The sequence below is a fragment of the Sus scrofa genome, chromosome 13 (assembly GCF_054392235.1).
Source record: "Sus scrofa isolate SSC_HxYL_T2T_F1_AM1 chromosome 13, Sscrofa_HxYL_maternal_Yorkshire_Landrace_v2.0, whole genome shotgun sequence".
Taxonomy (NCBI): domain Eukaryota; kingdom Metazoa; phylum Chordata; class Mammalia; order Artiodactyla; family Suidae; genus Sus; species Sus scrofa.
Window position 1 is genome coordinate 121,083,251 of NC_139395.1, and position 21,769 is coordinate 121,105,019.

The 21,769-nt window shown below is 38.0% G+C and overlaps 1 protein-coding gene across 9 annotated transcripts in view; it reads right to left on the minus strand.

The window, feature by feature from the left end:
* Positions 1–21,769, minus strand: part of WDR49 (WD repeat domain 49) — a 149,383-nt gene that overhangs the window by 28,173 nt on the left and 99,441 nt on the right. For 8 of the 9 annotated variants that reach the window (XR_014824263.1, XM_021069761.2, XM_084990231.1 and 5 more), the window contains 5 exons: positions 18,944–19,042; positions 17,101–17,265; positions 14,581–14,768; positions 13,322–13,519; positions 9,254–9,432 (listed from right to left, as the gene is read on the minus strand). Coding sequence is in view for 7 of the 9 variants with exons in the window: in XM_021069761.2 (XP_020925420.2) it covers positions 9,254–9,432; positions 13,322–13,519; positions 14,581–14,768; positions 17,101–17,265; positions 18,944–19,042 (829 nt within the window). In the remaining 2 variants the exon portion in view is untranslated. Of the gene's footprint in view, positions 1–9,253; positions 9,433–13,321; positions 13,520–14,580; positions 14,769–17,100; positions 17,266–18,943; positions 19,043–21,507; positions 21,690–21,769 lie in introns of all 9 variants that reach the window. The other variant, XR_014824265.1, reaches the window with a different exon arrangement.

The window sequence follows — 21,769 nt, forward strand, 5'->3', positions numbered from 1 at the left end:
TGTTGCCAAAAATTATTATTCTCTTGGAAGTATCAGACCGGAAAACATGCCTATTTTTCACTAAAGCACTGAGAGCCATGGGGCCTGATCTTTCCCTTCTGTTTCCCTTCTTTTAACTTTTTGTGGTTATATTTTTTTGTGGGTATACACTCCCACCCTTTAACTTTTATTCACAATTTTGCTACATATTGAGTAGTTATAAAACCTTGAGATGTTTCCTATATTCTCAGCCTCAATTTCCAGCTATATATAAGATTCTTACCATGGGTTTAAAGGAGATAGGATGGATGAACATTCAGTGAAGCAGCTAGTAAATAACAGTATTCAATAAAGGTTAACTTCCCTCCATGTTTTTCTTCTGCCCTAGTTGACTATCTTCCAAACTCAAATGAGTTTAAAGTAGAATTTTCATTTTAGCGTAGTTTCAGTTTTACAGAAAAGTTGCAAAGATAGTACAGATTTCTCATTTACCCCCAGCCCAATTTTCCCTGTTTTAACATCTTATATTATCACTGGTCAAAATTATAAAATCTATCATTATTAACTCAATATTATACATTATTATTAACTCAATATTCTATTAAGATTTTCTTAATGTCCTTTTTCTAACCAAGGATACATTACATTTAGTTTTATGGCTCCTTAATTTCCTCTGGTCTATGAAAAGTTTTCAGACTTTTCTTGTTTTTGATGACCTTGACAGTTTTAAGGAATACCAGTTAGATTTTTTTTGTAGAATATCTCTCAATTTGGGTTTGTCCAATGTTTTTCTTGTAGTTGGATGGTTTTATGTGCTGTTTGGAGGAAAACAACAGATATGAAGTGCTGGTCTCATGGCATCTTATTGAGGGCCCATGCTATCAAACTGACTTACCACTGTTGATGTTAAATTTATCACATGGCAAAGGTTATGTTTGCCAAGTTTTTGCACTGTAAAGCTAGTTTTCCCTTTCCTTTCCTTTATTTATTTATTTATTTATTTTTAATTGTTATTTCTCCAATACAATTTTTTTGCTACTGTACAGCATGGTGGCTCAGTTACACATACATGTACACATTCTATTTTTTCACATTACCATGCTCCATCACAAGTGAGTATACATAGTTCCCAGTGCAACACAGCAGGATCCCTTTCCTTTCTATATGCTACTCTCTGGAAGCAAGTTTTCCAAGCACAGCCTATACTTAAGGAAGGTGAAGAGAGTTAAGCTCTACCTCTTTGACTTAGCAGAGGTGTGGGGGGGTTATCGACACAAATTATTTGGAATTACAGATTTTTAAAGGAAGTCTTTGTCATTCAAAAGACTGCAGGTAGAGGGCAGTTTTCCCCAAAATCACACTGGAATGACCTCCTTCATAATATACTGTCTTATGAATAAGACATTATTTAGCCACTGCCTAGGCGTTGAAGACAAGAATGATGGTATCTTTAGAGAGTCATTTTAAGATAGTAAGAGAATATGTAACAATAAGTAGTTGGTGGAGGATTCAGGAAAGGTAGGCCTTAAAAAGGATTCAAAGCAATGGAAATATATTCCACACTCCTGGATTAGAATAATTAATATTGTTAAAATAGCCACAATACCCACAACAATCTACAGATTTAATGCAATTCCTGTCAAATTACCCATGACATTTTTCACAGAGCTAAAACAAACAATCCAAAAGTTTATATGGAACCATAAAGGCCTAGAACTGCCAAAGCAATCCTGAGGAAAAAAAAAAACAAAAAAATTCAGATAATATCACAAAGCTACATAATCAAGACATTGTGGTACTGGTACAAAAACAGACATGCACACCAATGGAACAAAATAGAGAACCCAGAAATAAACCCAGATACCTATGGTCAATTAATATTAGACAAAGGAGGCAAGAATATAAAACGTGGGAAAGCCAGTCTATTCAGCAAGTGGTGCTGGGAAAACTAGACAACTGCATGTAAATCAATGAAACTAGAACACACCCTCACACCATGCAGAAAGATAAAATCAAAATGGCTTAAAGACTTAAATATATGACAAAACACCATGAAACTCCTGGAAGAGAACATAGGCAAAACATTCTCTGACATCGACCGTACAAATCTTTTCTTCTGTCAGTCTCCCAAGGCAATAGAAATAAAGACAAACAAAAAACAAAAAACAAACAAAAAAAACCAGTGGCACCTAATGAAGCTTACAAGCTTTTGCACAGCAAATGAAACCATTATTTAAAAAAAAAAAAAAAGACAATCTACAGAATGGGAAAATAGTAGTTGCAAACAGTGCAACTGACAAAGGGATAATCTCTAAAATATATAAAAAATTCATACAACTCAACAGCAAAAAACAAACAACCCAATTGAAAAATGGGCAGAAGACTTGAATAAACATTTCTCCAAAGATGACATACAGATGACCAATAGGCGCATGAAATAATGCTCAACATCACTAATTACTAGAGAAATGCAAATCAAAACTACTATGACGTACCACCTCACACCAGTCAGAATGGCTATCATTAATAAGTCTACAAATAACAGATGCAGGAGAGGGCATGGAGAAAAGGGAACCCTCCTACACTGTGGGTGGGAATGTTAATTGGTAAAACCACTATGGAAAACAGTACGGAGGTACCTCAGAAAACTAAATATAGAGCTACCATATGATCCAACAGTCCCACTGTTGGGCATATATCTGGACAAAACTCTTATTAAAAAGGATACATTCACCACAATGTTCATTGCAGCAATATTCTCAACAGCCAAGAATTGAAAACAACCTAAATGTCCATTGACAGATGAACAGATTAAGAAGATGTGATGTATATACACAATGAAATACTACTGAGCCATAAAAAAGAACAAAATAATTCCATTTGCAGCAACATGGATAGAACTAGAAACTCTCATACTAAGTGAAGTCAGAAAGAGAAAGAAAAAAACCATATGATATCACTTATATCTGGACTCTAATATATGGCACAAATGAACCTATCTACAGAAAAGAAACAAACTCATGGACATGGAGAACAGACTTGTGGTTGCCAAGGGGGAGTCAGAGGGAGTGGGATGGACTGGGAGTTTGGAGTTAGTAGATGCAAACTATTGCATTTGGAGTGGATAAGCAATGAGATCCTGCTGTATAGCACAGGGAACTATATCCAATTACTCGTGATGGAACATGATAGAGGATAATATGAGAAAAAGAATATATGTATATATTTCTGGATTGCTTTGCTGTACAGCAGAAATTGACAGAACATTGTAAATCAACTATAATAAAAAAATTAAAAAAACAAAGAGTTTAATCCATAGAGGGAAAGAGGAAGGCAGAGAATAGGTAAGAAATCTCCTGGAGAAACACACAAATTGCCCTAATTAGATGACTGCCTGTGAAACAGAGCTAGATTGATAAAACTCTAAAAAAAGGGCAGTTCCACAAAAAAAACAGAATATAGAAGCAACTTCATATTCAAAGGCTAACCTAATGATTCTTTTCCATAGACATTTGATTTTGGTGGGAGTGGTTACAAGGAAAATATGCGGGGAACTGGAGAGATGTGAATATTCCTAAGATTCCAATATTTTCGATAAATATAAAGAAGCTAAAGAATGTACTAAACAGCTTAGATCGAGTTTAAAACTTTTTGCAAAAATGTATTACAAGGTGTTGCAAGAAGGGGGCATACTATGCACTCTAGCAGGCTTGCCATCAATTCTATGAGGAGGAAAGACTAAATCTCCAACCTCTCGGTTCTGTTCTGGATGTAGAAGGGAGGAATGATGTGGGACAAGTTCTCAAGTGCCCTATTAGGCACTAAAGGAAAGTGAAAGTGCCTTGAGTAGTGGCTTACGCATAGCAGGTACTTGACAAAATCTCTCATCATTTGACAAGGAAACCAACAACTTTTCACTACTGTCACGTGTTGCTTGTTGGACAGGCAGAACAGAGCAGCCGAAAAGTGTGCTGATTCAGGAGCTAGAAAGTCTGCTTTGGGTCCCCGGCTCATCTCTTGTTAGTTGCATAAATCGCTTAACTTTTTTCTGTCCTGTTTTCCAAGTCATGAAACAGAGATTATAATTGTAGGAATTGCCAAGGATTATATAGTTACAACTAAACGAGTTAAACACATAAAAACCTTAGAACAGTGCTTGGAATACAGAAAGAGCTCAATAAGTGTTGGCTACTAATGCTTTAAAAAAGAATAACACAATATTTTCCAGTCAGGTCAGGGAATTCCACCTCTCCCTATAGCCAGTTCTAATATTCCTATTTTATTTTATATTTATATTATTTATATTTATAAAACTCCTAATTTATTTTCCATATAAGAACCTCTAGAAGAATAATTAGCTAATCAAAAGCATATAAATGATATTAAATATCAGTTCCCTTTTAATCATAACATGGAATTAGAACATCATAATTATTTCATAATCTAAAAAACATTAATTTTAAGTGTGCATTCTGCCTTATATAAACTTATAGAGAAATTAAAAGAAATTTATATTTCAATTCCCATCTTATTATTTTATCCTGGTTTCTAATAATTAATCATTTCTCCATAAATATTTTTAATCATAGCCAAAGAAAAATATGTCAGAAGATAGAACAGACTTGCTATTTGTTGCCCTAGAATAAGAATGAAGGTGGATGAGAGAGAGTTCTACTAACAGATAGATCTGACTTTACCATGAGCACCATTCTGTAATAAAGAGTGTTTCCGTAGCAGAGAGGACTATCTGTATGGTGGTGGGTGCAGCCCATAGCATTTATTCAAGAGGCTGGGATGTGCTTCTCTTAAGGCTTCAATAGGAATCAGTCTAGTGGAGTTCCCATCGTGGCTCAGTGGTTAATGAATCTCTGTAGGAACCATGAGGTTGCAGGTTCGATCCCTGACCTCGCTCAGTGGGTTAAGGATCCAGCGTTGCTGTGAGCTGTGGTATAGGTCGAAGAAACGGCTCTGATCCCATGCTGCCATGGCTCTGGTACAGCCTGGCGGCTACAGCTCTGATTCAACCCCTAGCCTGGGAACCTCCATATGCCGCAGGTGTGGCCCTAAAAAGCAAAAATAAAAAAAAAGGAATCAGTCTAGCAGACATCAGATGCCTCTTTCAAGTTCATTACTGAGTTATTAAAGATTAATAAACATGTGAAGAAACATTCACTCCCACAGATAATCAAAAACCCAACTTAAAGCAATGAAGATCTATCAAGAACAGCGTTTGAAGACGATACCATTCAGCGGTGGTTCAGAGACAACCATTTCCATCTAATGCTGATGGTGGAGCCCACACATCACTGGGACAGCAATTTAGCAAGACTCAGAGGCCTTTAAAACTTTGACTCCCCTGTGCATGAAGGTCTTTAAAAACATATTTTTCCAGTTAAACTTTGTAAACAGTTTAAATATTTAAAAAGAAGAGAGTGGAGTTTCCATTGTGGTTCAGCACTAATGAACCTGGCTAGCATCCATGAGGACGCAGGTTTAATCCCTGACCTCTATCAGATGGTTAAGGAACTGGCGTGGCCATGAGCTGTGGTGTAGGTTGCAAATGTGGCTCGGATCCCACATTGCTGTGGCTGTGGTGTGGTCCAGCAGCTGCAGTTCCAGTTTGACCCCTAGCCTAGGAACTTCCATATGCCAAGGTGCAGCCCTAAAGAGACAAAAAAATAAATAAATAAAATAAATAAAAAGAAGAGAATAATTAAAAACCTTTGGGATAAATTGCTAGGGGTCATTAAGGATGTTGATGTCTATGGACACTCATATTAATTAACATGGAAGTATAATGGCTGTATAATTTTAAGTGGTAAACAGATTATAAACTATATACACTATGTCCTTGCTTTCATAAAATGTATATTTTTTTATTTGCATAAGATGCTCAGAATAAGGCCTGAAGAGTGAAATGCCTAAGTGTTAATGGTGGTTTTGCTACTAATGATTTCATGTCATCATTTTCTTCTTGTTTATTTGTACTTCCAATTTCTCTTCTAATCAACATGTATTATTTTAACAAAACAGGAATATTCTAAGGTTATATTTTCTAAATGATTCCTTTCATTTATAACTTTTCTAGATTAGAATAATTTTGTGAGTCCAGATACCAAATATTGCCATAGATAAAGAAAAATGTATGTCCACTGTGGTTTTTGTTCCCCCATTTTATCTTTTCGTTTTTTTCTCTTTTATTTTTCATTTTCTAATGGTAGAACAATTTTTGAAGAATCTGCAGAAGAATAAAATCTATTTCTCTGTGTCTACTGTTAACTTAGTATTAGGACTTCCTATTTTCTCTTAAATTCTACATTCATCTTCGTCTCCCCAGGACTTAAATTGAAGATGGCATTTTACCACCTACCTACCACTTACACACAATATTATAAAATACTTTAAGCATTATGGAAACCTGGTATTTATATAAGACAAAAGATAATAAATGTCAAGTTTTTTTAATCCTGGAAAGAGAATCTTAAGAGTTAAGATGAGAACGTGGCTTTAAATAATGTATTTTTCCCCTTCATTTTTCCTGCTTTTTCCATTTTATTTTGGCCCCCCCCTTTTTTTTTTTTTTTTGCATCTCCATCTTTCTTACTGTTTCTACTTCTAAACATCCCCTCACCTGCACACACACACCAAATGTGCTTCTCCCCTTTTAGTTTCTCTAAATTCTTTTACATATTTACTCTTTTCATATTTTTGCATAGGAACGAGAACTGGCATAATTTTCTCCTGGGATTTACTAATCTGACTGGGAATAGGGCACATTTTTCAGAATATTTTTTAGGGAGAAAATGATCTGTAATATCTTCAGTATTGTATGGAGGCCAAGAAGGACATCTTCCATTGGGTAACTGCACTGTATGTGTCCACAGGATTCCTGGACATGTTCCTGGAAGAGGTGAAGATGTACCTTCCAAGTCAATTCTGAGGATATGTTTTCAACAGTTTTCTTTCAATTAGTTCAATAATTCCAAAATGACATTATTCTGTACTATCTTATTCCTACCAAATCTTAAAATTATTTCAATCTGGCCATTTGAATCGCTAAAGGCAGAAATTCTAAGATCACAGGTATTTTGGATGTGTCATCACCAGAAAAGATGTGGTAAACAGAGATAAGTTTACTTTTTACTGCCAGAAATATCTCCCAAGGCCTACAGAAATGTATAACAAATATGGAACGATCACTCTGCTATATTCTTACTTAATCTGGCAGAATGCAAAGGGCTCTACTCCTAAGAGAAATCTGTGGATTTAAGAATCTATACATTAGCACTAATTTTCAGAATACAAGTGTCATGGAACAAGAGGAAATGAAATGTGAAGTCAGGAAAGAAGTAAACAATTCAAGTCGAATTTTTAAAAAGAATAACAGAGATTGTCATGAAGAATGGGAAATTTATATACTGGCTGAAATACTCAAAGAAGTATCTGTGACGTCTGCCTTCTCCTAGGAGTGTGACAGGAAGAGAAGGAATGATGAATCTTGTTACCCTGATGTTATTTTATTTCCTTATCTGTAAAGTTGAGTTGGGTGGCTGGGTGGATGCATTTTATTGTACATACAGTCTTTCCATTCTCTGCATTCTATTCTTGTACAGGATCGGTCATGCTATCTTTCTAAACTGAAAGATTCTTCTGCCTGAAAGTAAAATGCCACTTGACATTTCGGCAAGCCATAATTCAAGGAAATGGAAGGACAAATACCGAAGGGTAATTTAGTGTAACAGGATGTTTAAAGGGGAAACTTTTTTCTCCTATTTCCTTGTCCAAAAAGTATGAAAGCAAAATAATTAATTAATTAATTAAGAGGTAAAATGTATTCCTATATTTCAAAGTGAGATGCTAGATAGATTCCTTGTGCAGGCCCACTTTGCCAAGGAGGGAGCTCCAAACCTGATCTTGGAACTCAGGTCAATCACCACCTTAGGATAAGAACAGACTAAGGATGTAGAAATTCTAAGAGAAGATTACACTGCAGTCTTAGGTGTACAGTGAGTACCACCCCCATGGGAAAGGAGGGGGACGCTTCCCCCTCAGGTAGTTCTAGCTTCTGTTCACATAAACAAGGCAAAGAGCTTAACACACGTGCCCTCGGTAATCATTAGATGGACAGAGTGAGCCAGTGACTCATAAATATCTGGAAAAAGTCTAAAGGCAAAAAGCTGTGGCTGAAACTACTCAAGTGAACAGGGGAAGAAGGGATAACTGTGGAACATTTGGTGTGGCAAAGATGTGTGAGCTCCCTATTGGCCAAGCAGAAGTTAACCCAGGAGGAGTTGTGCAAGAGGCAAGGACCACCAGAGTGAGGGGACTGGAATAGTAAAACCTCAGCTGGCGGGGTCGAGCCCCAAGACTTTAGCCAAAGAGTATATTAATTTCCAAAGCTGCAATTCAGAGATCTCTGGGTGCAGTCATCAGCAAACCCTCAACTGTACCCCCTTAATGTAAATTATGGACTTTGGTTAATAAGAAAGTATCAATATTTGTACATCAATTATAACAAATGCCCACACTCTGTTGGGTTGAGGGTGGGGTATATAGAAACTCTCTGTAACTTTCTATGCAATTTTTCTGTAGACCTGAAAAAATGTAATATATGTACATGGTAATAAAAATGTCAATTGTATCAAAGAAAATACAATGAATAAAATTGTTTTCTCAGAAAGTTGTTTAATATGAAAGGTGACATTATGAGAGCATGAGTTAACAAAAGTATAGGAAACAAGAGAAAAAATTAAAATTGCCTGGCATTAGAGAGGAAGAGGAATGTAAGAATGGGATCTATCAGAGTGATGTGAAGAGAAGAAATAGCTGAACAACACAAAGGAAAGGTTAGAAGTCATAAATGATGGTGATGTCTAAAATTCAGTTAAGCTCTTTTTGAACTTCTGTTACATAAACCTCTGTGCACCTTACCCAAACCAGGAGTAAAATCTGACATACATTCTAAGATAGGTATGTGCAGCATACATACACACATATACTGCTTTTGAAAAAGGGGTTAATTTCCAAAATTAGGTTGATGATGGATTAGACACAAAAGACTAGAAGACAAAGAATAGAAATCAAGCATTTAGCAGATGCAGGAAGTAAGAATCGGATCTCATTCTAAGATCTTAAGTTTTCCCCTTGCCACGCACACCTCTACAATGATCAAAATTATTAGAGAAATCTTGAGATAGTCATTGGACATTCCACCAAGCACAGAAGGAAGTTTAGGCCAATTTTATCTTACCCTTTACAGGTAAGATATACCCACCTATCTGCTGAATATTTGTTTTTCTTATCAAGTAGAGAAGGTTTTGTTGGGTCCAAGCATGATTCCTCCTTGGAAAGTAAAGGAATTTCCTTTGCGCTTTCCTCTTGAATCTTATTTTCCATTAAATTATTGTCTCTTTTAGGAAGGGAAAAACAGTTCTCAAGTTGCCAATGCTTTACCTGAAAAAAACAGAGAGATTTACTTTTAGAAAATGTAATTTTCTTGAACATGTGTGTCTACCATGTGCTAGATTATCAAATGAAACCCTAGGGACACCAAAAAGTGAATCAGACATGGTTTCTGTCCTGAAGGAGCTTAACAGTCTTATAAGGGAGATGGAACATACACGTATAACTTTAATAAGGTTAGAAAGTGATGTGTCATAAGAAACAAACAGGAATTTTCTGAAGAGACAATAATGAACTGCAAAAAAACTGGTACTTCCACTTTAAAATCCTCAATAGCAAAATGTGTATTTACTAAAAAGAAAAACAAAACTTTTGTTGAAGAATTGTCAGGGGAGATCCCATTGTGGCTCAGCGGTAATGAACCCCACTCAGATCCATGAGGACTCAGGTTCAACCCCTGGCCTCCCTCAGTGTGTTAAGGATCCAGTATTGCCACAAGCTGTGGTGTAGGTCACAGGTGCAGCTTGGACCTGGTGTTACTGTGGCTGTTCTGCAGACCAGCAGCTACAGCTCCAATTCAACCTGTAGCCTGGGAACTTCCATATGCTGTGGGTGCGGCTATAAATAGACACAGACATGCGCACACACACACACAGAATTTTCAGAATTTTTCATATAACTATTTTCTTTGCCCCTTCCCCTCCCCCTCAAATCTCAAAAGCCAGTCCGATTATTGAGTACTTTTTCCCAGAAAACATATGTCTTAGATGATAGTCTTCACAGATCTTGGCTACAATTCCTAATATGTCTCCATCTAGCAAGAGCTCCCCACTGACAATCTACCCTATGTGTTTTAAACACAGAAGCAATTCCCTTGTCTTGTGGTTCACACTGCATCCATAGGGACGCACCAGGGCACACGGCCAGCATGATGTGAGGGAATATTAGGAATCCCCAGTACATCTGACTGGCCTACAAACTGACCAACTTTTATCAGAAGGGTTTGCAAAGTAAAATGCCCAGAGGGGTCAGGAAGCTAGTGTCAATGAATGAATCAAATTTCAGATAAGATGATAAATAGCAAACGAGCTTCACCCTTGGTATGCACATGCAAAAGAGAAAGAAATATGGGACTGCACTGAATTAGCGAGAACCCACTTTCCACGAAGGGGCCCGAGCTACTCTCAGGGAATGACATATGTTCTTTCCCAAGAGAAGCTAGAAATCTGGATTACATGGAACCATTAAGATGTTTAAACATGGGCGACCAAGTCAAATTTTAAACTCTGGGTAAAAATGCTCCATCAGCATCACTGGCCATCAGAGCAATCAGCTGTGGAGGGGCCCAAACACAAATTCTGCCCACCGCAGCCGTGGTGAGTGCTGAGATGAGCACTGAAGAAGCACCCACATCATCTAATTTCTTTTTATACCGCAATCATTTGACGGTTTCCCGGGATAAAAGTATCTCCACAGACAAACCATCCCCACCCCATCTCTCCAACTCTAGAAATAGACACACCATACCACTTACTTTTAAAAATCTAACTTGAAAACCAACCTCAGATCAATAACTATGTTATAAAAGTGGTACACTGTTTTTTTAAAAAAGACTTCTTTTATGAAATATATTGAATAACACTGCACTACATTTTGAATACTTTAATCAGACCGAGTATGATTGGAAAATGAAGGCTTAATACAGGAAATTAAAATACATTATCACTTGTCCTTTTGTTTTTATAATTGCTGGAATGGAATTTATTCAACAAAAGGACAATTGCAACATTCCAATGTAGGTCAAAAGTCACTATGCTGTACAAATAAAGTTGGTTCGGGAAAAATTCTTCTAATCTTAGTTATATTTATTAATTGAGTCTCTTGCTATCTAAGTATTTCTATCTGCCTCCCATATCTTTCTGTTTTTTGGTTTTTGTGAAAGGATGTCTCTTCTTACACTATGAGAAGGACATTCTCTGTTGCTATTTTCTAGTATCTGCTAATTTTTTCTTTTCCTCCTTCTTTTCCCTTCACCTCCTCCCCTCCCTCTCCCTCCTGCACCCCTTGGGACTAGCAGCACCCATATCCAAGACAGCTTGATAAAAGTGAGTTATTTTTTTTTTAAATGTAAAGCTCAGGCAGAAGGGACTAGAAAACCCAGCTGTCCCCACTTTGCCAGCCTTTACTTTCTAAAACTACCCAGCTCTGGTGGCTCTTTTCCTGTCTTGAACAGAAGGGAAAAAAACAAACTATTTTCATGCAGACTTTTTGAGGGTGAAGTCCTTCAAAATACAAAGAACTTTACAAAGCAACGAAGGAAAACTCTCAAAGGTATAAAAATGAACAGTTTTACTAGCACATATTTCTTCACGAAAATAAAATTTAGGGAAAGATTGTGTTTGGTGCACCCAATATATAAGTCGCCCATACCTGGAACAGTCCTATTTCTTGCTTCAGCACCATCTAAGGAACTTAGCTTCTGACACCACCAGCTTGATGACACTTGTGTCTTTGCCTGGCCAGTAACTTGCCCCTCATCCCATCAGAGCCTATATGGCACGGGCGTATAGCAAGGTCAGCATTGCATTGACTTTTCCAACAGCCAGAAGCAGCTTTTCAACTCCTTTCATGTTCATGATGCCAGCTGTGCCCCACACTATCTATCTCACCACACCTGCCCACATGCCCGTTTGAGTTCCCACTCAGACACTCTTTTTCCTGACTGAGAAAAGTCTAGCACTTGCTCTATTTACAGAGTGGAAGCAATTGTACAGCTCTCCAGAGTGTCACATGGAGACGCCCACATTTCTTGGTCAAACACAGGTCCGCCTACCCAGATTATTTTCTGATTTACCATCATCCTTCATGTCCTATAGGGGTGTAAAGAATTCTTTAAGTGCAGGTTGACATCCTCAAGCTGACCTCACAAAGGAAGCAACAACAGACTTTGTCTTCCCAACAAAGAAAATCAGCATGAAAGCAGCACCAGAGGCTACTGGAACCAGATGGAAACTGGGGTTCTGGGCTAGTCACACCACCATGTTTGAACAGTACTGACTGAAACAGATCAAACTGATATTTTGTTCCCCAAAGCCCAAAGGGGACAGGAGCTGAGTTCCCAGGAAAACAAATGAAAAAAAGAAATGTGAGACAATGAATATGTTCTTCTTTTTCCATGCCCCTCTACTTCCATTTTTTTTTTTTAATAGGCAGATATAAATCAGAGATTGGTTCCCTGGGAGGAAGGGGTTAAAAGCATGAACTGGAAATGAGCCAGCTTGAGTTAAACAACAAATTCTACCACTTCTTAGGTTCTGTGAGCTCTGGCAATTTAATCAAACTCTCTGTGCCTCTGTTTCCTCTTCTGCAAAATGGGAATAATAAGCTTTCCTCCCTCGTGGGATGGGCAATTCTGAAGATTACATGAAATAATTCACGTAGAGACCTCAGAACAGGGCCACAGGCATACAAGAAAAACTCAGCAAACACTAACGATTGCTACTTTGGCAGGAGTAAACTAGACAATGAACAGCAAAGTTCATTTTTTTCTAAAATTGTTTGTATTTAGTTATTATCTTGTTTTACTTGACTGTCAGAGTCTATCTGCTTAATGATAACACGTTAATTTTATCCACATTGTATTTCTACTAAATTTAGCCATTGAAAGGATTCACTTATTTTAGAGGAAAAATTTTTCTCAGAAATCCTGGTACATTTTGAGCTGCCTGGAGCTCCTCATCTTTTCACGTCTCCAGTGTCCTCCAGTGGATGGAACTGCCATGGTTAATAAGGGAGGCCTGGAGCTACGGTTCCAGAAATGGAAATCAGTTCTTTCATGACTAATGAACTTTAATAGCCGATGAGATTCAAAGGGAAATCAGGCCAAGTTCATCTTAAATGTCAAGTAAATATTAGAATAATAAAGAAGCAATCTTTCTACCTGACCAAAGATCCGGACAGAAGCACTGCAGACATCAGTCACACAGATGCTGCAATCTGCAGAGGCGGAGAGAACCAGGGAGCGGCTGCCAGGCTCACACATCGCTAAGGAACTTATCCAGTCTTCATGAGGTCTGAATGATCTTATCAAAGTTGGGGCCTGTGTGAGTTTGTTTTCATTGGAATTAAGACAGTACTCCTGAATGAAAAGAAATGCCAAAATTCACAAATATCCAAATATTAAATGTGATATAACACATTTTTTTAAGTCTGATACTGAAATTGAAACAGGTACATTTCGGAACAGCAATCTGTGATACAAATGCAAAAGAATAGCTCATGATTACAGAGGTGAGAAGAACGATTTCCTGAAAACTTTCAGGAAAAGGTTTCTCACTGATTTGACTACCTTGAGAAATAGGAAAAAGGAAGGAGGAGGAGTGGGAAGATGGAAAGAAAAAAATCAACAGTAAAGTCAGCTATTTAATAAAGTTGATGAACTTTATCATGTATAGGTAGTCACATATTATCCAACTTTATAGTATTATTAGAAAATTGAGGGAGTTCCCATTGTGGCTCAGCGGGTTATGAACCCAACTAGTATCCATGAGGTTGCAGGTTTGATCCCTGGCCTTGCTCAGTGGGTTAAGGATCCAGTACTGCCATGAACACTGGTGTAGATCACAGACGTGGCTGGGATCCTATGTCGCTGTGGCTGTTGTGAAGGCCCACAGCTGTAGCTCCTATTCAACCTGTAGCCTGGGAACTTCCATATGCCTCAGGTGTCACCCCTCCTCCCCACCCCCACCCCCCAAAAAAAAGAAAAGAAAAAAGAAAAGAAAACTGAGCAGGTAATAAGTGACACACACATACCTGTAAAATCTCAGAATTACTTAGGATGACAATAATGTTAGATGAAGACCAAGTATTCTATTTAAATTATGTTTACAGTCTCATTTCAAATAAGGCATATCTTAATTATTTATTCTCAAAAAATGCTGCAAGACCGTACTCACAATATTGCATTCCTAATTTGGGTGACTGACTTGACTACACAGTAACAGAAGATTTTTCAATATTGAGAAAATCTTTTTTTCCCTATGAATTATTTAAAAGAAGTCTCTGATCAATACATGTTTTCTTTAAAATACTCGGACTGATCATTTCTTCCTTTATCTAGAAAACAGACAAAACCTGATGCACAGTTATCTGCAACAAAAGGCAATCAGAAATAATTAATGTGAGACTTTTTCCATGTACCTCTATATTCCAGATTTTCAACCACCCCTCAAGATCTCCTGTGGCGAGGTATCGATTTGATTTGCCAGTAGACATGATAATGGAACCAACTCCTCTGTGAGCCAAAAATTCAGCCAGAAGTTGTTTCTTAAATGTATCCCAGAATCTGACATACCCAGATCCTCCACATGACACCAGGTTGGCTCCCCCTAATATGTGAGAGAACAGCTCATTAGGAAAACTATGGTAATGAACACCAGAAACTTCTTCATCAGTTTGCCCTGTGGAAATCATGGATGTTGGAGAGATGTGTAGCCCTGAGATCAATTCCCAGCACTTTGATCTTCTCAGATATAAAATGGAGATAACCCTATGCTACCTTCACTGGTTTGTGTTGAGTATTAAAAGAGATAGGATGTGTAAGATGTTCCATAAAATCTAGTTACCTTTCCTTCATTCATTATTTTAATATGATTTGGGGTTTTTAATTTTGATAGAATTAGTTTGTTAAATAAACTTATAAAATACTCATTTCAACATTATGATAATGTTCTAATTACATAAAACCCATCTTTCTTAATTACCCATTGGGCACACAGACCAAAGAAGTCAAATTCCTCATGCACAGAGCTGGATGCCTATAAGTAGTTAGAGCAGCATAGCTGTTGATTTCTCTATGTAGTTGCATGCTTTGAATTCTATTTATGAGCTTGTTTTTTAATCTTTGATCAAGAATTGGTTGTAAGCCCTTATGGAACAATTTTTTTGGTTCATGGGTCTAGAAATAACCTTTTCATTTTCCATTTGTATATGCTTTGTAAAAGCACTTTACCTAAATTATTCTTCTGTGGCAAAGTTCCTATTATTTGATAAATCTGTAGATGACTTCCAATTTGCTTCACAAATGTGCTGCCTATTAACAATCATATCTGTTTAAGGTAGAAATAATGGTATGTAGCCGCTTCAGTGGAAACAATTTGGGAATACTGATAACATAAAGAGGAATTAGTGTTGAGGAAATGAGAGCAGTTGCATGATAATTGTTCATTTTGTGAGTATAAGTGTGTTCAGAAAATAGGAAGTTTCAGAATCTAACCATTTCAGGGTCTATTCTAAATATGCCATAATGATTTCAAAACTCTAATAAGGGTATATCTTTATTGATTTTTAATGTTGAAAACAATTTTATGAAAATCATGCAGATTTTCCATCTGCAAATTGAATATGAGAAAGTGAATATGGAAAACATAATTCAGATATATTTACTTGTTTCTAATAATGACTAGATTCCTAATGTTAAGAAAAAAAACTTCTAAAACTAAAAAAAAATGTATTTTTAGATAAATATTTAAAAATCATGCATTGTTTTCAGAATCAGGGTTTTATTTTATTTTATTTTTAGGGCCGCACCCACAGCATATGGAAGTTCCCAGACTATGGTTGAATTGGAACTACAGGTGCCAGCCTACGCCATAGCAACACTGCATCCAAGCCACATCTGCCACCTACACCACAGCTCATGGCAACACCAGATCCCCGACCCACTGCGCGAGGCCAGAGATCAAACCCACATCCTCATGGATACTAGTCGGATTCATTTCTGCTGTGCCACAACGAGAACTCCAGAAGCAGATTTTTAATTTGGGGAAAATGCAGGCTGCGAATGCAGCCATTGAAGCCAAAGGGGAAATTAAGCAAATAGTTATTTCATATATGATAACATCAAATAACTATGGTACATCATATGGTGGCACCAGTATCAGCATAATCCTAGCAGAAGCTCTAACCAGAACTCTGACTTACTCTGGAAAGGATACACAGCTGATAAAGACCCCCTTAGCATTATCCACAGCCCCTCCACAAAAAAAAAAAAAAAAAAAAAAAAAAAAAAGATAAAGAGCAGACAGCTCTCTTGATCTGGGATCAGCATTTAGCAGCAGCTATTTCAAATTTCCCTATTGTCCCCAATCTCAGTTTCTCACTATTTTCTCCTAGCCCAATTTTTTTGGATGCACATACAGAAGTTCATGGGCCAGGGATTGACCCGCACCACAGCGGTAATCAGATCCACAGCATGACAGCACCAGATCCTTAACCCACTGAGCCACCAGGGAACTCCTCTCCTAGCCCATTTTGATAACAGATGCCAGTGTAGTCGTCTCAAACTCAACTCTTCCATGCCATTGTAGACCTAGACTTTGGCTCATATATTGGGCGTATTTCTTGCTATTCCCCCATCCTACCAAACCTCTATGCCATGGCTAGAACACCAGTTCTGATTGTTGCCCAGAGTTGTTCTCTTTCTGATCCTGACATACACAGCACTGTGTAAACTGCTTGTGGGGTCTAATCTAGCCCTGCTCCTGGACCCATCCTCCTTAACCCCAACCTTGTTTGCCATAGCCTGTGGCCACCCACCACCCATACTGACTCTTTGCTAGACACAAACTCTACCAGACCCAGATCAGATTAGATTGAACTTTCTTTATTGTTCCCTGCTCCCACATTTTACAAGATACCAAAGAAGTCTATATATTTCACCTGTTGCTGCGGTGTTTTTTCTTGCTTCAAGGAAGCAAAGCCTCATAACAGCATTATTGCGCTCTGTGTCCGTCTCTAAGGAACAGGCTCCCAGGGTAGCCTGGTCTGCTGTGGGGTGAGTGGAGCATCTCTTCCCAGCACTGAGAAACTTCTGAGACTCTGTATCTAAGATGGAGACAAGCCAGGTGTCTTAATGAACAGAAACATCTGCTTTTCAAACACGTGCAAAAAACCATAAGCCTACCTCCATCACAGGTCTCCCATGATTCCAGCAAGTCTCACAATAAGAGTCCAGTCAATATCTACAGGGCCTTCTGCTACTCACATCCTCAACCCCAACTTCAAGGATTATTTGATTCCATTTTTGTTTCTCATACTCCATACCCACTTACAGTGTTTTCCCCTAATATGAATTAATAGATACTTCATTTTGCAGTCACTGCTAATGTCTTAGAGATCCTGATACATTCCAGACAAATGCGATTCTAATATCATGGCATTTTCAATTTACTAATGATTAATATTAAGCTTGCAAATAATTTAATGAACATGAATATAATGACTAATATAATTAAAGAATCGTTTTTCAGCAATATATGTTAGTGAGTTACCTTGGGAAGGATATTCCTAAAAAAAAAAAAAAAAAAAAAAAGGATATTCCTAATGGTACTTCAATTATCTAATGATATCATCTCCAGGCCACACTAATAAAAATGGAAGATTCATCTCAGGATCTATAAATAGTCTTACATGGTTATGAAAAATCTATACAGAGGTATCTTCAAAATTTCAATGCAGGAAATCTATAGCAACGCCTCTTGTGTCTTTTGTAAATTTGATGTTATCTGCTTTTCTTTCCTGTCTAGCTCTCTGTGTTTTTAATCACAGCCACAATTCAATTTGCTAGAAGAGCAAGACAGTGCTCTCCTGAGGGCCAAGGCAGAGAAAGAGGCAGAATTCTACCCCTTTCATGGAGGCTTCAGATGAACCCTAATGATTAGCTCTTTATACATAAAGCAGGTCAGAGTTTTGTACCGGCAGCCAAGTAAACTCTAAATCTCTTAAGTTAGTTTTCTCCCTTCTAACAAATTACTCCCTTAGCTCTTCACACACACAAACCAAAGGGCTCTATCTGATGACCGGTCCTTTGTGAAAATCTAATTTCGCCTCTGTGAGTTTATCCAGTTGAGACAACAGGACCTCACTGGGCCATGAAAAATGACATATTCATTACCCAAATAAATTAGTCTAAGGAAAAACCTTTAGTATCTAAGGAAACTAAAATAAAAAGTGAAAGGCAATTGTTAAGACATTTTGCCTAAGTATAAAATATTCATCTGCTCTGCTAAACTCCCATAAAATACAATATATTCCCATCTAATGCTCCTCACAGGTTTCTAAAGCAAGAAATAATTTAAGATTTCCAGGTGGCATAATATTTAATACAAGCTCTCAATTGAGCCTGAGCAGCCTATCAAGCGGACACGCGTTCCCATTTTCCTACCAAGGAGCACCCAAGGTTCACTCAAAGGCAATTTGGCCATGTTTATTGGCAAAAACTAAAGTAGATAAAAATAAGAGGCCCGCTCCCTGCTGTCAGTAATTCAGAAACGCTGATGTAGCATAAAGAAAAGGAATGGCAAGCCATGGAGAATTTGCTAAGCCAAGTAAATCTCAAGGTTCTTTTTAGTCACTTTGACAAGAGAATGATATCACTAATCCCTTGCGCTTATAGCCAATCATCTATAATTTAGGAGCAAGCTGGACCAGGTATGTGCACAAACAACCAGGCCTACTGTGGTTTGACTCAGCCACACTATTTCAATTTCAGGCTTGCACTCACCCGATTTTGTTTTTAGCAGCCGCTGGTAATCAGGATGAAGGACGTGATGAGCATTTTCTGTGCTATTGTTCCATAGAACAATTTCTCCATCATAACTCCCTAAATGAGCCAGGACAGAGAACACAAATTGCCGGAAAGTTAGACAGAAAATATGAGCAACAGCAATTAGAAGAAATCATCGGCATAGTTATTTACATGGAATCTAGCACTTGGTAAGTTCCCTCTCGATATGTGGAGACATGAATGAACAGTAATTCCTAGTGCTTTTGTTAAACTTAAGAACTTAGAATCTTCACAAAATACCTGTTTGGTAAGTGTGACAGAACTTATTGTTATACCTTTTTTATTTTATAGTAATAAAGCATTCAGAATACGGGCTTTGTAAGTAAATAGCTTGAGTTTGAATCTTCATTCTACCACCTACCAGCTGTGTAACCGTGGGCAAGTTAGTTAACTCAACTTGAGGCCCCAAATCCCTCACCTACAAAACTGGGTTAATAATTTTCTCTCATAGTGCAGTTATGAAGGATGCAAAGCCTTAGAATAGTGCCTCGTCTATTACAAATACTTTACAAGTGTTAATAATAATCATCATCATATTGTTTATTATTGAGTGAGGGCAAGTGAATCAAGTCCTAGGTTTCCATTCTCCCCATCTATTCTCCTGTGGTGTGTATACCTTCTTTTTATCCCTTCTTTTTTTTTTTTTTTTTTTTTTTTTTTTTTGGTCTTTCCAGGCTTTCACCCACGGCATATGGAGGTTCCCAGGCTAGGGGTTGAATGGGAGCTACAGCGGCCGGCCTACACCACAGCCACAGCAACATGGGATCCTTAACCCACTGAGCGAGGCCAGGGATCAAACCCACGTCCTCATGGATACTAATCGGGTTCATTAACCACTGAGCCACGATGGGAACTCCTTATTCCTTCTCTTTAATGTCCTTTATTCAATGTGGCTTTCTCCAATCCTAACACTTTTCCTACACAGAGTCCTTTCCTACTGCTCATCATAGAAGCATAGAAAAGCCCAAATAGTGAGGTTGAGTCTGACCAAGCTTGTCATGGGGAGGAAACATGCATACCCAGAATGCTGCTCTCGGCAGCCCAGGGAGGACAGCTCTGCTGAGCAGAGCGCCAACATCAAGTGGGGTGCAGAAGACAAAAGCAGACTGGTACTTATGAATGGTGTCTTTCTTGGGATTTGGAGAGAGAAGAGCGTAATACACACTGAACTCTGTGTTGTCTTGGAGAAAGCACCTGTGTAACTCATAGACTGGCCAAGGATGATGGGTTTCCATAGATCAGCTGTCCCTGAGAGTATCCACCTTCCTCTATCATTTTATTTTTATTTTTATTTTCTTTTTAGGGCTATACCTGCAGTCTAGGGAAGTTCCTGGACTAGAGGTTCGATCCAAGCTACAGCTGCCAGCCTACGCCACAGCCACAGCAATGTAGCTGGTTCGATCCCTGGCCTTTCTCAGTGGGTTAAGGATCGCCATTGCTGTGAGCTGTGGTGTAGGTCACAGACACAGCTTGGACTTAGTGTTCCTGTGGCTGTGATGTAGGCTGGCAGCTACATCTCTGATTAGACCCATAGCCTAGGAACTTCCATATGCCTCGGGTGCGGCCCTAAAAAAGACAAAAATAAATAAAATTAAATTAAAAATGAGAAAATTACTTCACTTGCAAAGTTCTTGACCAAAAATTTTCACATGTGACTGATGGGATGAGAACGAATGAAGAAAGATTATTTGTTCCCCAGTTGCAATGGTATTTTATGACAATTTTACATAACAACTACACAGCATTACTTGTCTCCATCACATTTCAGTATGTGATACTGCAGGGGTAGACTCCCAACAGCTATAAAGCAAATTCAACTGCAGAGTTGGCCCTACTGGTAAGTAATCAGGCAAGTTCTGAAAATAGTGAAACTTGACATGTAAATAGAGCAGTAAACCTCATATTATAACACTTCATGGATATCCTAGCTCTTTCCCTGTAATTCTTTTCTTTTTTTGCTTTTTGGGTTTTTTTTTTGGGGGGGGGCAGGGAGGTTGTTTGTTTTTAGGGCAGCAATCTTGGCACATAGAAGTTCCCAGGCTAGGGGTTGAATTGGAGCTGTGGCTGCCAGCCTACACCACAGCTACAGCAACATGGGATCCTTAGCCCACTGAGAGAGGCCAGGAATCAAACCCATGTCCTCATGGATCCTAATCGGGTTCATTACTGTTGAGCCATGACGGGAACTCCTATAAATTGTTTTCTTTGGCTGGAAATGGTAACAATAATTTCTGATCCCCTTTAATACATCACATCAAAGTATATTTGCGGATCTTTTCAAGAGCTTGGATTTGTAGACAGTTTGTGAGATAAGTCTTTAATCAAAGACTTTAAATTGTGCCAAAGGGTTAATGTGTTCCTATTACGAAACATCTGAGTGCCATGGAAGTGTGATTTGTACCCAATAACCACAGCTCCTCAAAAAAGGATGATGATGATGAAAGCTAATATTTGCTGACCAGCTTACTGTGAGCACTGAGTTAAACCCCTACCCTGATTACCTTATGCAATCAATCTTCACTATAAACCAAGATTCTGATATATCATTATTAGCCAGAGAAAAATCATAATTTAGAATTCAAACAACTTGTTCATCATGATGTATTGGCAAGTGGTGAAGCCAGAATCTGAGGCCAGGTAGCCAGACTCAGGAGCTGATGGTCATTACCACTATCATATGGCCCTAGAAATAAGGACCAAGAGTAGCTTTAAGTGTAGGGACTGCTTCTTTAAGAAATCTATTCATTCTACAGTTGAGAAAAA